A 19715-nucleotide genomic window follows, 5' to 3' on the forward strand; every position below is an offset into this window, starting at 1 on the left:
GCTCAAAAGGATTAAGAAAATCTGAAATGGGAATTCATATCGGAGCAAACTCTTCTGGAGCTACCTGCTTCTCCCACTTGCAGCTCTGATTTCAGTACTTTCACAGTAAGGTGGCAAAATTTGGAGGTTCCACCATGGGTGTGTAGTGATGGGAATAAGTGGTATAAAACCAGTAGTACTTTGTTCAACACCAGCCTAAAGCTCAGCCAAGCTCATTAAGTCTGTGCAGATTGTCAGCAAATTATCCACAGCTCATATCCCCAAAATCTAATCATCCCTGGGGGATAATCCGGCTCACATCGTGCACTTGAGACTAAACACAAAGCTGGATCCCTGAGATTTCTCCATGATTCGTGCTTTTACCTGCAAATGCATCTAGAGCTTTCTTGATTTCATCTTTGTTGAGGATGCTGCTCATTGCCATCTTGGCTGCTGGAGAAAAGAGAGACAGAAAAAAAAGACATAAGGACAGAGAGGGGACAAGGTTAAAAACAAGGTCGCTGGAGAGCAGAGAGAGAACTCGGAGACATTCTCGTATTACACTGGTGACAATCTAGAAATGGAGCAGGAAACCGGGACATACGACAAGAAGGTGATGAGTGACAGAATGAATTAGTGACAGTCGAGGAGGAGTGACAAAGGGAGGAAGGGGAAGGAGATAAGACGGAGGTGGAGAAAGGGAAAGACATGAGAGCAGGATGGTGTCGAGAGAAGAAGAAAAAGGAAGTTCAGTGTTGGGACATCCAAATAAAGGAAACAGGGACAGAACAATCATCGTGTTGTCCGTATCAGTGTCTTCCATTTTATCTGTATGATTCACGGAGCTGTTGCAGATGAAAGCACGGCACACAGTCAGCGGGGGTTTAAACGGGCCATCTGAGTCTTCAGCTGTGTCTGAAATACCACAGGAGAATTCAGTTTGTCAGCCCAGTCCAGATGGAGAATCTTCTTGTACCTCACACTATGTAAGGTGAGCCTGCCTCTTCACAGCCTCGTGGCTTTTTACTCCGCATGTGTGACCGAACCCGATCGCTGCGCAAAGTTGTCACCTTCCCTCGACTTTGATTGATGCCCCTCTGTCATCCGTTGCTATTGCAAACACACGTATACAGCGTGTATACGCATGAAGATGGAGAACACAAAGGGAATGTAAAGGAGTGTGGAGGAGCTGAGGAGGAGTGAGTGACAAGTGGATTAGAGAACGCAGAGCTCTGGTTTCACTTCGCTCATTGTGGTCTGGCAAACCTTAATCGGGATTTGCTGACACACATTATTTCAAGTAGGCTGTAAGACACATGATCGACACTTCACTCAGACATCCACTCAAACCCCACCTGCACCTAAATGAACGCAACACATCGAGCTGTCAGTTGGCTTTGCGTCCAACCAAAACACCATTCGAGGGCCTTAAAGGGACTGTTCACGAAGAAGAGTTCCTAACATGTTCTGTGGATTACGTTCAGTAACCAGGTTATGATTTCTGGAAAGAGACATATACAGTTGAGATTTTCAAATGTATTTTCTTGTGCTTTGAGCTCCACAAGCAGAGTGCCATCGAGTTTCATGATATTAGACAGAAGACAAACATCTCTACAGCCGATATGTCCAACACTCGCAAACTCGGCAAAACAATCTAGACTGATAAATAGCACTACAAGTGAGAGGAAAAATATGTGTTTTTAAATTTGGGGTGAACTTTCCCTTTAAAATATCCATAAACATCATCACTCTGCATGGTCTGGCTGTCAGGCTCATTGGATTCTCAGTGGATGTTTTCAAGACTAAAATCTTCTGTTGACACGACTGGAAATCCACATCAAAAACACAACATCAGTGGCGCATAAGCACCGCTGAAGCGTCAAGCCCTTTAAACCGGCTCAGACTTACAGTCTGCACTCAGTGTCCTCAGAACGAGCTGTCCCGTCTGCAGAGGACAGCAGCCAGCCAAACTGCCTTCAACAGGCTGACTAATATCAGAAATTTACTGGCCAAAAATGTTACATAGGCTCCATTAGGGAGTGTGTTTTTTAACTGATTGGTTTTATCCCTCCTGCCCGTTACAATGACTACGGTGAATTCAAAAAGCTTGTAGATGATGTCTTGTGGGTGGCCTTGTTCAGTCATTAGATAGAGAAACTAAACCCCTAAACCATGATTTTCTGTTGAAAAGCAATATGTATGGGTATTACGTAGTGTTGTTTTCAGAGGTACTGTGATCCTTTGAAGGAGATCTTACTGTAAACAGCTGTTCTCCAAGCTTAATTAAGTTAATCTGCAGTTAGCCCAGAGCCCTTGTGCACAAATACACAGTAGATACATGCAACACCTGTCTGTATGTCAGGGCAGCTTACTGTACACTACAGTATGAAAAATCTTTCAACCTTTCATCTCTGTCGTTGATGCAAAGCATGGAGGACTGAACTGTCACGCAGAAAGGTCACAGTAATGACAGGGTATCATCCTTGTACCATCATCATCACTGTGATCTCTGTGTGCGGCACATATTGCTGAGCTGGCCGTTATCATGGCCCCGTCCTTCTCAGAGGAAATACAGTCTGAGTCGTCTGTACGTTTCCATCCATTACAGATCACTCATGCAGAAGTGTTTTGCTGCATCACGCCTCGAGCTGTGTAACTATTCTAATATCATCTGCTTCATACTTTAACACAGTGTGCTTCTATTTGGCTGCTTTTCAGGCTAATAACCACCAAAACATGTTATTCATCTGGGCTCCATTTAAAATCTGTGTGAAATATTCATCACAGTGCAGGGAAATAATCTGTTAATTACCTGAGAGGGCTCCCGTAATGAAAATTATCATATTTGTTGGCTACAAAGTCAATTAAAAGAAATTAAGACATAACTTAGAAGATAGTAAATACGTCCATGGTTATAATTAATATGAAATGTATCATGGCTTGATCTTTAAAGGTCCAGTATTTAGGTTTAGGGAAAGAAATGGAATATATATTATATTATTATATTATATTATATTATATTATATTATATTATATTTATATTATTATTATTATTATATTTATATTATATTATATTGTTGTTTTTAGTGTATAATCCCCTGGAAATAAGTATCATTGTGTTTTTGTTACTCTAGAATAAGCCATTTATTTTTACATTAGGAGCAGGTCCTCCTGCATGGAGAGTGCCATTTTGCTATGAGATAAGGCTGTTAATGTTTTTGTGTCGACCACCATAGTTGGAAGCTTTTTCACAGTGAGCCAAATTGTATTGTAAAAACACGTTTTTAATGTAGAACTGTTTTATTCAGTGTTTTTACTGGTTTAAATCACCAGGTCTGTTCGTATGGAGAGAAAAGTGTCTCTAAAATCCGATAATTCGGCTCCTGGTAAAAACCTCCTGAACATTTGGAAGTCATGTTATCAGGGAAATCTGAGAAACACTGCTTTCTAACGTCAAACTGCTTTATTCAGTATTTTTCTAAGTGTAAATCACTGCGTTTTGGAGAGTAAATGACCTCTTCAGATGATTCGGCTCCTGGTAAAAACCTCCTTAATAATGAACACTGTGGAAGTCTAAGTGGGAGAAGTTTTGGCTGGTTGCAATTCTCACCAATACATATGCCACCAAATCCCCTTAAATACACACTGGACCTTTAAGTGTCTTTAAATATAAACTACAAACAGATAAATGTTGCTTACCACTGTTAGAAGACTTCATGGATTTCTCTCACTGGTATCACGCTCAGCTCCGGTGATGTATGAGCTTTTCTTGCGGTTCTCTGTTATCTAGTTCAGTAACATGCAGCTGCAAACACAGATCAATACTGAACACTGCTTAACTTCTGTGGCCACACATCCAATCCTTTATCATTATAAAAGCACAACCTCCTTCTTTGACCTTTACCACAAAGGTGGCCGCGGGGGAAAAGAAACAATTCACCGTGAAATGAGGAGGATAAGATTGATTTACCGAGATATCTCAGTCAGTGTGCTGCCAGTGGAACTGTATAAACTACGCCACATTGATTTATTTAAAGGAAAGTATAAAGACCAATCGTGGTTGTGCTGAGCTGCGGTCCGTCTCTGCAGATTTCTGATCGCAGTCGGTTATCTGAAATGCTCTGTTGTTTCTCCGTCATCTAGTTCAGCCTGCCAGCTTTTCAATTTAGCTTAGAGTGAGATTCGGTGTCTGGGATGCATTTTATTGAGTAGGCCCTCTGTGACATTACCCTCCACAGGGGTCGGTCATCTCTCCTCGACCACCAGCAATTCTGTTTAAAAAGTTAAGATTCATAGCTTGTTATTCTGAGCATTCAGTGTTTCCCACAGGGGGGTCACTGACACGCAGCTGTTGCTGCTGTTTGACACGGCACTGAAGGACCGTCTCCGTGAGCTGCTCTCTTCCTGCTCTCTCTGCCCCGTAAGCATGAGCTCACACTACAGCTGTGGCTAAAATCCAACACCAAAGCGTTTAACAGTCCCAATAATCTCACACTGACACTGAAACAGTTTGACTTTGTTGTTAAACCCATCATTAACCACTAAGTAATGTAAGCCATGTGATGCTAACAGTTAGCCCTGTCACCATGTGTGTGCGTGTGTGTGCAACTTTGTCCCAGGCACAGAGCTCACACTCCCACAGCAGTATACAAGAGAGAGAAAGAGAAGAGCTGATTTATTAAATATGCTGTGCACAGCTTTACAATAATAAGATTTTACCTGTTTCAAACAGTCATATTTGAGGTTAAGTTGAAGTGATTGGATAAAATTGCAAGGTTGCTAAGAAAACACCGGGATCAACCACATTTGCATTACTTCTTGCAATTGCAACATGCTGGGCACTAGCAAGAGAGTCTTGCTGCAATGAAAGAGGCCACGTATCTTTCTCCACTGCTCTCCTAGTGGTAGTGAAAGTGATAGGCTGGTCGAGGTACTGAGGACAGTCTTAAAAGAGTAGCGTAGCTTCTTTCATGAACAACGTTGGCTCAATAAGGAGCATGTGCAGCTGAGATGGAGAAAGAGAAAGCGCTTTTAGTGATCGAAGCAGAGAATAAATTAACAGTTGTCTACGGTAATAAATGTACAGTGTAGGTTTGTTTGCTTGTTAAAACATTACAGCATCTGCACAAATACAGTCCAGCCCTCAATGACCGTTGAACGTATTTATCATGTTTTTAGGAATTATGAATAACCTGATTGCTCTGTGCCAATGTAAACACCATGTCTCACATGTGCCCATAACCTTGATACACCTCTTAAAAAGATTATTCATGTCCATGCAAACACAGTCAGTACATGCAGGACACTGTTGGCATCTCTTCATCATGAGATTGGCCTTTGAATAATACAGTATGTGACAGTGACTGGGGTTTCCTTTGTGGGAAGTCCTATCACCATGATGGGCTCTAGGTGTGGGAAACCTAACCACAGTGCTGCGCTGCCAACTCCCCAGTTTACTGTAACAGCTGCATGAACGTGTGAATATGTGCATGTTTACGTGAGTCCCAAAGGGTGCCAAACAGGCCGGGGCGAAGAGGTGAAAGGCTTAAAGAAGAATGTACTTGCATTTCAAGAAACCTGACCCCCTTATGTTCATTTGACAGTTGTGTGTGTGTGTGTGTGTGTGTTTGTTTGTGGGGGAGTCTGTAAAAAGCAAAGATAAGTGGAGAGGGAGAAACATACTGCAGAGAAATATGCCTCTTCAATATCATTGCATGCAGTGTGTGAACTGGAAGTGAACCCTTGTCCTCTATAGAAATAGGCTTTGAAGGTACTGTGTGTTTCCCCCCTTTATGTGGCTCTGTCAGTGTGTTGCAATGAGTCTTTTAACAATGTGCATTGTGTTGTTGAATCATTGTTTTTATGTGACTCATACACCCGCGGTGCTTTACGCTGTTTTAAGTTTAAACAGAGGTCAACCAATATTGGGATTTCTTTTGTAATGAATAGCTGAATAAAAACAGCCGTTCCTCCCTCTGTGTTTTTGGTGACTAACATAAAAAACACACTTGATATAGAGATATCTAGAGAGATAGTAGGATTTGGATTATTAGAGTATTGGTGGTCTCCATTGAAAACATGCTTCAAGCCCAGAGAGGATCAAAACAATAAGACAAATGAAAAATATTAACAGGTCTATAGGTTAAAAGAGATCTTAAAAGCCTGTTGAATAATGGTCAGACTGCAAAAAACAACACTGTTGTCATTAAACGCAAAGTTTAATTGATATTGTTAAAAAGCATATGAAATGATAGCATGTGGACAGTGCTTGGACAGTGAAACTTTGATAAATGGCATATTTATTTATCACTAAGGTCCAGTGTGTAGGATTTAGGGGGATATATTGGCAGGAATGTAACATAATATGATCAAATATGTTTTATAATCATCCATATGTTTTTGTGTCAGCCACAGTAGTTATCAGCCCCCTCCAAAATGAAAACAACAACATTGCAAACAACACTGATTTTTAAGATGATACTGCTTTATTCAGTGTTTTTCTCCGTTTTAATCAGTGGGTCTGTTTGTTTTGGAGAGGAGGAGACCTCTGCGGATAATTCGGATTCCTGAAAAAATCTTCTGAACATCAGAATCTTAAGTTATTAGAAAAAAAAGGTTCACACATTAGCAGGTGCTGGCATAGCGGCCCGAGGAACAGTGTTGGAGAAACACTGATTTGTACTCAAATACTGTTATTCAGTTGTTTTATCAGTTTTAAGCCCCAGGTCTGTGTGTTTTGGAGAGGGAGCGACCTCTGTGGAGAATTCTGCTCATGATAAAATCTCCTGAACATCTGGATCTTAAGTTGAAAGATTAAAAAGGTGAGCAAACATTTGCAGGCACCAGGATAGCAGTACATCTCTGACAAGCCGAACAGCATTTGAAATACACTGATTTGTAATGGGACAATTCAGCTTTTTACTTGTTTTGAAGAGGAAAAAAACTCTGCCGGTAACTCTGCCTCCAGTAAAAACTGAACAATTAACACTTTGGGAATCCTAACTGCAAGTTCATGCTTGGCACAAAGGAGAAGTTTCAGCTGGTTGCAATCTGTAATCCTCACAGCTAAATACCACTAAATCCTACACACTGCTCCTTTAAGTAAATTTACAACAAGTTTTAACATGTTTCTTGTCCTATTTCCGTAAAGAGACCAATCTGCTGTAGTTGCATCATTTATCTAAAGAACATGAATGACTCTTAGAGGCTGTTTTCCCGAATCAAAAGGGCCTCAAGTGATTTTCTTTCTCTATAAAAGCTCTTTATCTGAACGGCTGCTGATCTGCACAGTTGATCTTCAAATAAACTCGAGGGCTGAATGTAGCCAGAGCTACCTTTTCAGTGTGCATTACATTGTCTATTGATTTTATGGAGCTGCTGATAGAGAGGGACTGTACAATGGTGTTCATTGTCACAGCCACAGCTGTGCCTCTGTTTGTCCTCTGTGTTTCTCTTTGTTTTCCACTCCTCTTGTCTTCACTGTCCTCGGTTTGTCTCTGTGAGAACATTGTGTGTGTATATGTGTCCGGATGTTGTTTTGCAGCTCACCTGGACCAGGCCTACCAACACACCTGTCTGCAATCAGCTCATTACCTCTACTGCCTCACCACACACCTGGCAACAATCACCCCATGAACTCAAAATTCATCTACTCTCCTTTTACAAGGTCATCCTTATGTTCTATGTTTCCCGGCTCTATATTCTCTCGAATATGTGTTTCGCCAATAATAAGAGTTCTCACAGAAAAGTAGGTCGTCTCTGTAGCAGAAAGATGCAAATAGTTTTGAAACTGGTGCTACATGACAAGGGAAAGAAGGGAAAAGAGGCCATGGCACTAGCTTTTGCTGAAAACGATCGAAAAGCCATAGCTACAAGAAAGCATCGGACCAATAAATGCTCCCAAGTGGTATGGCACCCACTTCCTGTTTACAAACTTTCACCATTATGGTGAAAAGGGGCATTAAAATATGTTTTTGAAAACATTTTAGACAATAAATAGGCAGTGCAGTAACATAATCTTGATTTATATTCAATCAGCACTACCTAGTTTTACTGTGTGATTGGATTTCGGAGTTTGCAAAACGCAGAGAGGGGTGGGCGTGTGTCTGGATCAGCTATATTTGGCGGGCAATACGAAAAGTACAAAAGTACAGCCTGTAGTTTAAACAATAGCCCAAGAACAAGTCCTACTTTTGATACAAAGCTGGTTGAAAATCAGCAAAGTGTCCCATGAGATACTTTTCATCTGCCTTTTGTAGTGATAAAAAGTAGAACGGTGTACATGTCCAATACACAGTATGTTTGAAGCACTCTGAGATGCAATTCGCTGGAGCTACGTCCTCTCAAAGATATTCTGTTTCCCTTCTTCTGTTTTGAGCATGTGGGTCTAAACTATAAACATATATTGTGAGAGATGTGTTATTCAAATCACAAAAGAACAAAGGCAAATGGAGTTTGAGTGGTTAAAATCTGTTAAACCAGCGTGGAGATATTAATGTTGGAGGTCAAGGAAACTGTCTTGCCCCCAATTTGAGGGTGTGGGTTAGAAAGACACAAGAGGCCAAGTCATACTGACCCAGGGAAGCATACATTGAACATTTGACCTTGAGAAAAACATTGCTTAAAACCTTTAAACCCTCTGGAAGGTCTATTTAATGTGTCATAATCAGAGGATATTGAGCTGAGGAGCATAGGACCCTGAGAACGTAGATATGCTCTCACTTATCGGCAGATTGTTGTTTCACTTAGACTAAGCTTTTGTATCTTCGAGACTCGGTAGTTGTTATCAGTATTAATGCTTGTTTGTTCCCAGTGCTCCTGGATTCCTGTTTTCTACCTGCCTGCCTGCCGCTCAGCTGCTCTACAGTCATCCCCTCTCTTTAACACCAGTACTATTACTATTACAGTAAACCTGATGAACTGCAGCCTGCATCTTTATCTGCGTGCTGTGCTTAGGTCTGCTCACAAACCAGAAACCTCACATTCATTAAAAGGTAAAAAAGCAAACACACACACACCCACACACACACTCCTAGCAAGGAAAGACTGGATTTGATAAAAGTAGTACAGAAGCCTGGGGATCGTCTGGCTGTTATCACCACTGTCCACTGGCTAATCCTCTGGCAGGTACAGGACAGGATAGATTAACCACACAGTTACAGCTTGGCAGCAACAATAGTCCTGTGGTGTGTGTGCGTGTGTGTGTGCATGTGTGTGTGTGTTCATAACTGCACAGTATTTAACTGCCTTGATTGACTGTCAGTTCGAGAATTATAAATGTATTATTTGTGTCTTCAGTTTCTTTTTTTTTTTAACCACATCTTCCTTACACGATCGTTTTAGTTACATGCTTGTAATAAACTGTTACTGTTTATACATTTTAGTATAAAAACAAGACTGCAGTGGTGGTGCGGCAGAACCAGTGAGGAGCAATGACAACAATGGCGACTGCTATACAAAATGGGATAGATTCTGCTATCATGGCTGTTCTAAATCTTCTCAGTATCACCTACCATTGTAGTTTGTTTTACTTTGCTCTGCAACACTTTATACAGCAAAACAAGTATGTTGGCTTTATATCAGTGTCTTAAAATGACGCTGAATTCGGGCAGATACATTGGTCTCTAGGATTGAATCCTCTTCCACTACAGAAATAAGAGTGGACACCATGCCAGACTAAAGATGTGACATTTAGAAATTTAGAGTGTCAAACACTGAATTTGAGGCTTTTATGGATCAATTTATGGTGAAAATATCTTTCATCAAAATAAAAGGCCTCTGCTGCTTTCATGTTTCACCACCATGAATGCTGAAAAGCACATACAAGTTTTGGACCAACATATGCTGCCATCCGTCCCTGCTTTTTCCAGCACGACACATTTGTACGTGGTAAAACAGCGTGGATTCGTTGGTAAAGAGAATGGCCTGCCTGCATGATGAAGCGCAAAACATGACAGCGGAGACCCTGGACTGTTGGGCAACTAAAATCTTCAGGAATGGGAAAGAATTTCACTTTTAAAACGTCAACAATTACTGTCTTCAGTTCCCAAACTTTATGAGTGTCAAACTCTTTCACAACTTTTTTGAAACCTGTTGCAGGCATCAAATTCAGAATAAGTGTATATTTACAAAAAAACATCAATGTTCTTCAATTTGAACATTAAATGGCTCATCTCTGCACTGTATACAACTCAATAAAGCCTGAAAATGATTGGCAAATCATTGCATTCTGTTTTTATTGAAGCTTTACACAGTGGCCAACGTTTTAGAATTGGGGCTGTATATATGTGCTGCTAGCATGGCTAAAAATGTGAGTGTATATGCCATACTAACAGACTCCTACTTAAACTGTAAGCACTATTAAGATTCATAATCTAATAAAGTCCCAAACTCTAATGAGATGACTTTGCAAAACACATATGCGATGAAAGCAATCTAAAGCATGCAGACTCGACTAACATTTGCATAAAATATTACCAAACAAATTAAAGATGTAAATTCCATTTAATCTGCCATCGAAAGCAACAGTGTTATGAGTGTTAAAAAGCACACATATTTCATTGTGACACACAAACAAAATATTATGTGTCCTCGTCATTAATTAACTGAGACTGCATTCACTTAAGCATTGTTCTGTCCATGAATATTTATATTATATAATGCCTCTGCAAGATGAGTACATGTAATGTTTTAAAAGCTCTGTGATCAGCGACAGAATCAGAAATTTATTCTGAAGGGGAGACTTTCAGTGCATCAGCATTTTGACGGAGTTGCATTACCCTGGAGCACTGGGTGGAGACTGGATTCAATCTCATTAGGTGTAATTAAAAATTTGACCTTGAAAGAAATCACAAGCAGGCGCTGCAACAAAATGGGCTCTTCTTTTGGCAGCAAACCGCCGCTATCAGAAAGCAATTACCTTGTTGTTATACTGTATCTTTATCTGATCTCATTCTATAAAGGAGCCTGTAAAAGAAGGTAAATTGCATTTTTTCCACGTCTCTTTATCTATCACCTCTCCTATTAGTTTATTTTATCACTGCAATTGATTGCAAATGGACAAGAATTGAAGAACTGCTGTGATGTCGATATCAACTATAATACACCCATCCATTCAATATGTGCATATTTGTGCCTTGTGATAACCTGGATTTTTTAACCCTTTGAAACCTGAGCAGATGGGCTCGATTTCTTCAAAAAAAAAAAAAAAACATGGGAAGAGGGAAATGAACAACAAAAAACCCCAAAAAAGAACAAGAAATTAGTAAAAAACACAAGAAAATTACCTGGAAATGAGTAAAAAATAAATACATAAATCAGGAAACGACTTGGGAAAAAGTGGTTATGAATTATAATAATTCTGTGACATACTTTTAAATATTTAGTTTTGATAGTTACAAGTATAGTTTTTTTGCTAGCTTTTCTCTTTTTCCCTCTACATTTTTCCCTAGATTCAAAGATTTCAGTTCTTCTGAAAGGTGTCTGGAAGCAGGAAAGTGGGTTAAGATCCCTGAAAACATGCTGCCATATCTCTCATCTGTCTCTTTTTTATTTGGTCAGATCTCCCTCTTACCTTATTACTTGGCTGACGGGTGTTGAGGGAGAAGGGCCAGAAAGGTGCAGGCGGGACGATCAGTAAAAGATCAGAGGCTCTGCTCTTTCTGTTTTATACAAGTCCTCCTCAACTATTTTGGGATGAAAAATGGGCGCCCAGTTCAGCATGGGGTCAGTGATATACGCTGCTAAGGCCGGCCCGTATCGCTTTCCTGACTGCACTCATGCTAATCAAACATGACTATTAATAATCGTCAATCTCCACCTCTCTCACCAGCAGGACTTCTTTTCTCATGCTTGCCTTTTCTCACCCCTCCCTTTCTCTAACACTCCCTCCTTCCTCCTCCCAGCCGTTTGATTTCTCCAACTAATTTTCTCCTCCCACCCGAGGGACACTGGCTCTGTCCTCTAGTCCCCCCTCTGATCCCATCTCTCCCCTTAGCTTTCTCTGTGCCTCTCTATCTCTCTCTTCTCTTAAACTTTTAATTTTCATCGACCAATTCTTTCCTTTAAGGCATCATCAGTAACAAATGACAAGCCCCAGACCTTCTCTACTTTCATCACAAGTGTCTTACTGTACTAACAGATTGGAAAATGCTAAACAAAGCCTTTTTTGACAAATTATTGCAATGAAAAACATGTTACATCAGTGAAATTTTATGTTTGCCAGGTCATACCATTCTTTTATGGTACAAAAATCAGTGGCTCTCAAACTTTTCCATGTCAAGCACCTCTAAATGGATACACATTTGGCCACAGATCCCCATTTGATATGATTTTTATTCAAGGATCTCCATCTGGTTGTTGGTAGATATATTAAGACCAAAATTCTCTCAGTGCCAACTACAGTTGAGAATGAGGTGAAACCAAAATCTGTTTATAGTGATTAGCCAAAATGACCGGCACACGGTAGAGGAAGTCTTGGCCCGGAAATCTGCACCGGATCAGCCTGAAATATTGGCCGTATGATAGTTGATGGATTCTCTCTTTGAACTCTTAGTCTAGTGATATTGGGCTACCTGGTTGGCTAGCTAGATAAAAATGATGTGCTCATCTCCCTAGTTGGGTTACTACCCCAGAAACAAAGCCGTGATCTGAAGCCAATTGACGTAGTGTCTAAATAGCCACTTGGCAAGACATGTCCTGCAAACTGCAAAAATAATATTAAAAATTGACAAATAAAGTATCTGAAAATAAGTGGTGGGGGATTATAGAAATTATTTTAAAAATAGGGAAAAAATGTCCAGAAAAAAATGTTTTAATTTTCTTAATTATTTATTTAAAAATATTTTACAGAAACAAAATAGTGCTTTCTCGGGGTAATTTTCTTTTTTCTCTTTCTTCCTTTCTTTGCTTATTTTTCGCTTGGTTTTTTTGGGCCACCAGTTGCTAGTCGCCCTCTTCTCTTGTTTTTGAACGAATTCAAAGCCAATTTCGTCACATTTCAAAGGGCTAAACAGAAGGTTTGAGGGGTTTTAGGTGTGATTATTGTGTAAAATCAATAGACCTGCAGAGATCCAGAAAACTTCCATGGTTCACTATGCAGACTTTTCTCTGCAGAGAAAGAATCTGCAAGGGGCCCCATTGCTCTTCATCGTTAACCTCAACAATAAAACACTCTGGCATTGCCAGGCTGCATATCCCCCCGGGACAGTGCAGCACTCCTTTCTTAGAAATCCTCCCCGAGGCTCACTTATAGATGAGAAGTGATTATAGATCACAGCACCCATCAGCTGTTTCCACCTGCGGTATCCCTGAGGAGCCTCTCAAACTGACCTTTAGGAAGTGCTTAGTTTTGAGAGGCAGATATGAGACTTAAAGGCTACTGTCTATACGTGAAAGCCATAAACAAGTTTTCTTGGGAGGGATAGATTTATGTGATCTTAAGTGTCTGTGCGTGATGTGAATGTTTGTGCGCTTTGGACTTAAGGAAATGTCATGAGTGTGTAAGAGTCATGAAAACAGGAACGGGTGTTCTCTGTACTTTTAACAACAGCTGGTATATCAGTTACTGTCAAGGTATTATATTTATGAGACAACTAGATGTTTTATTGATATTGGATGGGGTTTTTTTGGCCAGAATTATTTTGAAGGTGGCAGAGATTTATTATTTGCAACTTAATTATGAGATGTTTTGTTAAAGCTCTTACATGCCAGGATCTGTCCTCACCAGAAAAATGACAGGATGGGTCACTTGAGCAAACACTTAAAATGATGTATGTTTACTCACAAAGCCCTCTCAGTGTTTGAATATTAGCTTTACTCAGGAGACTTGACCAAGGACTGTATTACAAAGATGGACGACATAACACAGGCTACACTCATGCACTGTTTGTACATTTTCCTACTAAAAGTAATGCACCTAAATTTATTAATATGGGTCATAAAGACAGGACTTTCCACCAGAATTTTCTCAAGGAGACCGGTGTTTGTAACTGTGTGAACTTTGAGTAATTTTAAGGTACGTCCTCACAATGTTTCTTTTCCTTAAACCTTACCTCCATAACTTTACGTTAAGTACGTAAAGTCATTTGTGGGGTGCTAGTTTGTAGGGGATTACACAAACCATCCTGTGCATTTTCAAAGGATATATTGCATGGATGTATTAAGAAAGTCTGGATACAGCTATGGAGGTGGGGCTCTGTTAACTCCTATGAGAGCTGTTTCTTGGCCCATGACACAAAAAAGCCCTTTTTTCAGGTGTAGAATACCCAGATCTATGGGCCCATGAAGCTTGTGCATGAGAGACTTACGACGTCCGAGTGCAGTTGAGCGTGCCCGAGCAGGTAGCTTCTGCCGGCAGAGCGACAAACTTCTGGTTTAGCACTTCACTAGCTTGAATGGGGGTTTATAAAATTTAATCTTGCGGCTCTTTTAGACTGCACAAATGCCGTTTTGGCAGGGTTCTGACCCTCACAAAAAATTATCCACTGATTTACAAATTTCTTTTTTCCAATGTAAGTCAATGCAAAAAAATCTTTCTGGCTCCAAATGTCACGACCGCAAGATTAAAGTGGCCATTCGCAGGATATTTTGGCTTCACTTTTGTGCAGTTGGTGAAAGAGGAGACGCATCATCTCTCTTTATATACCGTCATTGGTATCGACCACAATAGCTCAAAAACTGCTCATGGGAGTTATTTTGAGAACAATCATATGGGTCATTTTGGCAGATACTGACAAATCACCTATTTTCACTATGGTGTGAGGAAAGTTTGATCAGCAGCTCTATGAAACTTGCATTTTACTTTCTCTTTGTCTCTTTTCTGTATTCCCCTTGGTGTAACTGCACAGGGACATAACTCCCAGCCTAATTCACAAACCTTCCTCTCACAGCTCTAAATCTTTAACAACTCCATGCCCTTCCTCTCTCATCTCTTATCTCATTTTGATGCAACCTTGTGACTAGTGTTCTCTCCCTTGTTCTATGCATTTGCTGATATGCTCGTCTAAATTCATAAGGGCCGCAGAGGGGGATGCCTTGACCCCCATGATGTGCCAGGGTGCTTCTTGCAGTTCTCTTTGGGCTGACAGGGGGCTCAGCAGGGGGACGGGAGGAAGGAGGGAGGGGGTGATGGAGTAGTGACATGCAGAGCCAGAAGGGGAGATAGAAGTAGATGATGAAAGGGGGGAATTAAAAGAAGAATGGCAAAGAAGAGAATAAAAGAGGAATGCCAACAGAGCAGAGGAGAAGTGAAAAGGGAGGGATGAAGCCAGTGAAGTGGTAGAGGGCTAAAGGTTGACAATGGACCTCACCAGGGAATGTCGATGTTCGATGAGGCATGGACAGCCGTGGAGGGTCAGGAGGAGAAAGCAAAATGACTGAAAATAAGGAAGAGAGCATTCACGTCCTGGGTAAGATAACATCTCACCCAAAGCCTGCATACTGTCTGACAAGAAAAACCATCTGGGGTTGCTACCAGAGAAAAAATGGAAACCTTTCATACTTTTTCCCTCTATTCTCTTATCAATGGCAACAAGGCATACTTCTACTTAACACTGCTTTTAGCTAAAAAGCATCCGAAATCTTGTCCCAGTTGTCCCACTGCTTCAATTTTTTGATTATCCCTGCATCACCATCATTAAAAAGACTTTTGGCTTGTGTGAATACTTCTGGGACTCTTGCTCGTAATGGTTTGTTTGAGCTTATCTCAAATGATGTGTGTGCTTACTGGCTGGCTTATTAATGCTGAAAATTACAACATTCCTCACTGGTTCATTTACAGTGTTTGTTATTTGCCGTTGGGGCTTTCTTAGCAGTCATGCAAACCATCACCAGATCTATTGTTAATCACGCAAACAAGCACTGCTCATTCTGAAATTCTCCGGAGGGTATCCCACTTTAGGTCTGAGACAGTTAGTCAAATGATATTCGAGTATTTGTGTCGCAGAGCAAACACGTAATTCTAAATTGAATATGTTAAAATTCCAAATATCCATTTTCACGACTTCAACTGGCCTATAAGGAGCAAGACCCAAAGGAGCCGTTGTTGTACTCAAAAAAATAATTTCAGCTTCTTGTATCTCATTCTTTTGCTCACTGGCCAAAGCTTATGACCATAGGTGAGGCTTGGAACATAAATTGAGTTGTAAATCAAGAGCTTAGCCCTCCAGCTCAGTTCCTTCATCACCACAACGGTCGCATGCAACATCCGCATCACTACTGATGTCACACCAAACCACCTATTGATCTCACGCTTCAGTTTATTCGTGAACAAGATCACCAGACACACGAACTCCTTGGTGTGAGGCAGTAACTCTCTCCTAACCCAGAGAGGACAATCCAAGTTAAAATTAGATTGAAAATTTGGGATTAAATGCATGTGAGTCTTGTGATTTAATATCTATAACACTACTAATTTGTATTCATTTCTGCTATTGCATTGTCCTCTCTTTTCTACATACTAAATAAACTTCTGGTGAAACTATTTCCTGCACAGATTTTGATTACACATAAGATTACTTTTTCATTACATCCCGTAACTTTGAACAAAGGGAAGTCATTCTCTGTATCAAATAGGAGGATAAAACAAATTCCAGGGAGGAAAAGAAGAGTGATGCAAATAAGAAGAGGCAGGAGACAGCAGAGAGAGAGAGAGATCCCTTTGAACCTGAGTCCAGGTAAGCCGACATAATGCAGACACATTGGGAACCTCTTTGAGGGTAGCATCGAGAGACAGAGAGAGACAGAGAAGCTGTGTTTCCGGCCATCTGGTATCTGCACAGTTTGATTTTGTACTCTAAAAACTATGCATATATGTGCCAGAAAACACCTAAGTATCACAAATTGTTATTTGACTAAAAGGTATCCATCTTCTCTGCTGAACCTTTTTGTCTTCCCTCCTGTTCGCCTGTGTGCAACACCAGTCACTCTTTATATTTTGCTCAATTTATCTGCTGTTTTGGACACTGTCAATCAATACTTTCTGTGAGACAGTCAAGTTTCATAGAGGTACCTGTTTTCACTACAAGTCTGGTCTCACTCCCAGGGCATCAAAATGCATCACTTGGGTATTGCAACCATTAGTGTCCATATGAGATTCATCAGGCTTTAAAAAAAACTCCAGTGTAAACCTATCCGCATCATAATTAGATGTTAAAAGCAATTACAATTGTATAAAGATGCATGGAAGTCCAGGGTGGGTGGAAGAGGAGGTTGATGGGTCCACCAAGCACAAGTCAACCACAATCTTTTTCTCACCCTAACCAAGTTGTTTCGTTGCCTTAACTTAACTACTGACCCCCTCTTTGTCATGTGAGTTGACTTTCGTGAGTTACTGCTGACCCGTTTCTATGTCGAGATCTGCCAACACCTTCTGCATTCAGATACAAGACAAAAACAAGCCCTGATATCATTAGGTGGATGCCAGGCCTTTGCCAAACTTCAACATATGACAAACAGGGATATAGGGGTTAAACCCTTGTTACCCCTGTTCTTATTATAAACCAGGTCCCTCTACCTTGACATCACATCTCAGAAGTTAGCCTAGAGTATTGTTGTCATCTTTTCAATATTACCTTCAATGCCTTGCTATGCAGATGACACTGAATTCTACTTCTCCTTTTCAAGGTTAAAAAATGTGCCTGGGTATGTCTGACTGAAATGTCAATTTGCCCTCCACAACCTCTTTCCTCCTTTGAAAGTCTTGCCCAGGGCATAATTCTTAGGATTATCCTCGACAACATCTTACCGCATCTTAGAAAAAAGGTACATTATCATATAGAACAGGTTGTAGCAACAGTGCACGATTAATATTGGATGACATATTCTTTATACTTGGCTCTTAATTTGTGATTCTCCTATCCTTTAGTTCTCTATCCGTCTCTTATCCTCTATAACCACAAGGTCAACTCTGCTTCTTTTAGCAGTTCAAAAAGTTCTGTCAATTTCAAAACACTGATGTTGCCTCTGCACTGCCTCCGCTCGATATTTGTTCCTCACTTTGTGCTTGGCAACCAAACATACATTGTCAATCTATTTGTTATTCTTTTATTTATTTCCAGTACTTCTTATTCAGTGGTTTGAATCGCTGGATAAGAACATCTGCTAAATGCTTTAACAGCATATGATGGTGACTGAGGTTGCAGGTCTATGACTTCACTTGTGCTCAGTACTGTACAGGTTGTCTTTGCACAGCAGGAAAGCTTTCTCTTAACATCTGATCCAATTATGCATTTAGAACAAAGTTCCACCATCAGCATCTTTTTCTGACAAGCTTTTGCATTCAGAGGGAGTTAGTCTGTGTGATTTATTTCGTTCGGGGCAGCGTAAAGTGCTGAAGTCTGTGCAAAGTGACAGGCTTGATAGACACAGACATGATTGAGGAAGAAAGACATGATTAGGAAGATTGCATGGAACAAATACTGAAGTCGAGACTACCTTAAATGTAAGTACTTCTACCCAAAACAATACTTCTGAAGCAAAAAGTGTTTTGATTTAAAGAATGCACTCAGATTTCAATGTGATGTTTGCACGTAAATGTCACAAACCATTTGGGCATGCTTCACTTTGCCAGTACTGTGAGGAAATAAAGCATTTTACATTATAACATCAACAAATCAACAATATGTGTTGTATGAGCCATTCCAAGACCATAAAATCCATAAAAACAACTGAAAGTAGTTGAAAGAATATGTAAATATGTAAAATGTCAATACGCAATGGCACACCTTTTCAGAATGTATCATGGCATGCACTCACAGGCGTCTTTTAGAGAGAGAGAAAGAGAAAAAGAGCTGTTATATGGCATCATCTCCGTCCTCCAAGAGCACTATTACATTACTCTGTCTCAGCAGTTATTTTTCCATCTGTCTCTCCATCACACTGTAAAGGTGCGGAGCAACAAAAAAAAAGAGTGGACTAAGAATGGCAAGGGAAACATGAAAGGCAGAGATGGATGAAAAAATAAAGAGGGAGAGAATAGAAGAAAAATGGAAAAAAATATGACGTGCTGAGCAGAGGATAGATACATAGATAGATAGATAGATAGATAGATAGATAGATAGATAGATAGATAGATAGAGGGGGTAAGAGTGACAACAAAAATGAGAAATAGACAGGGAGAGGAGAGGAATGATTTGCCTCTTAATAGGAAATCCAATCCAATCTCATCCGCTGTCTGTTTCTGTGTGAGTGTATCCAATGTGTATATGTTCGCCTGATGCTCCTGCACCTGCTTAATCATTGTTCTTTCAGCATAAACACTAAGGCATCCCAACAAATGTTCCCCCTCTTAGACTATATAATAAGGTCCTTTAGATGCAAAGGACCCGCTGCAGGGCCAGCAGTTATCAGAGGTACAGAGATACCAAGGGACTTAGAGGACAGAAAGACTGATTGACCTGTCGGTATACACAGAAAGGAACGACGCCTCAGCAGATAGGATGGCAAAAAGAGGAGGCAGAGGGCTGCACGGAGGAAAAGAAGATGTGTTTAATGTGATTTATAGAGGGGAAGATGTATGAGCGTGGAGAAGAAAGATTGTCAGGCATCTTTCCACGACTGTGCATTGGTCTGCACAGTCTGGAAGATGAGATCTCAGGTCAGTGTTGGAGTGATCCAAGCCATGAAGTGTGAAGGTTGTTGGCAGCATCTTTATTTATTTTTTTTAATCTTTATCACTATCATCACTTTATCTCCGCTGTCATCATTGTTGTGCGATGAGGTTGCGATGAGCTGCTGGC

At 40.4% G+C, this 19715-nt stretch overlaps 1 protein-coding gene across 2 annotated transcripts in view; it reads right to left on the reverse strand.

The window, feature by feature from the left end:
• Positions 1-19715, reverse strand: part of pvalb6 (parvalbumin 6) — a 57105-nt gene that overhangs the window by 3671 nt on the left and 33719 nt on the right. The window contains exons 1-2 of one of the 2 annotated variants that reach the window (XM_042504711.1): positions 11552-11582; positions 364-432 (exon numbers count right to left, since the gene is read on the reverse strand). In XM_042504711.1, coding sequence (XP_042360645.1) covers positions 364-424 — 61 coding nt within the window. In that variant the 5' untranslated portion in view covers positions 425-432; positions 11552-11582. Of the gene's footprint in view, positions 1-363; positions 433-11551; positions 11583-19715 lie in introns of those variants that run through there. The other variant, XM_042504710.1, reaches the window with a different exon arrangement.

The sequence above is a fragment of the Plectropomus leopardus genome, chromosome 17 (assembly GCF_008729295.1).
Source record: "Plectropomus leopardus isolate mb chromosome 17, YSFRI_Pleo_2.0, whole genome shotgun sequence".
Lineage (NCBI taxonomy): Eukaryota > Metazoa > Chordata > Actinopteri > Perciformes > Serranidae > Plectropomus > Plectropomus leopardus.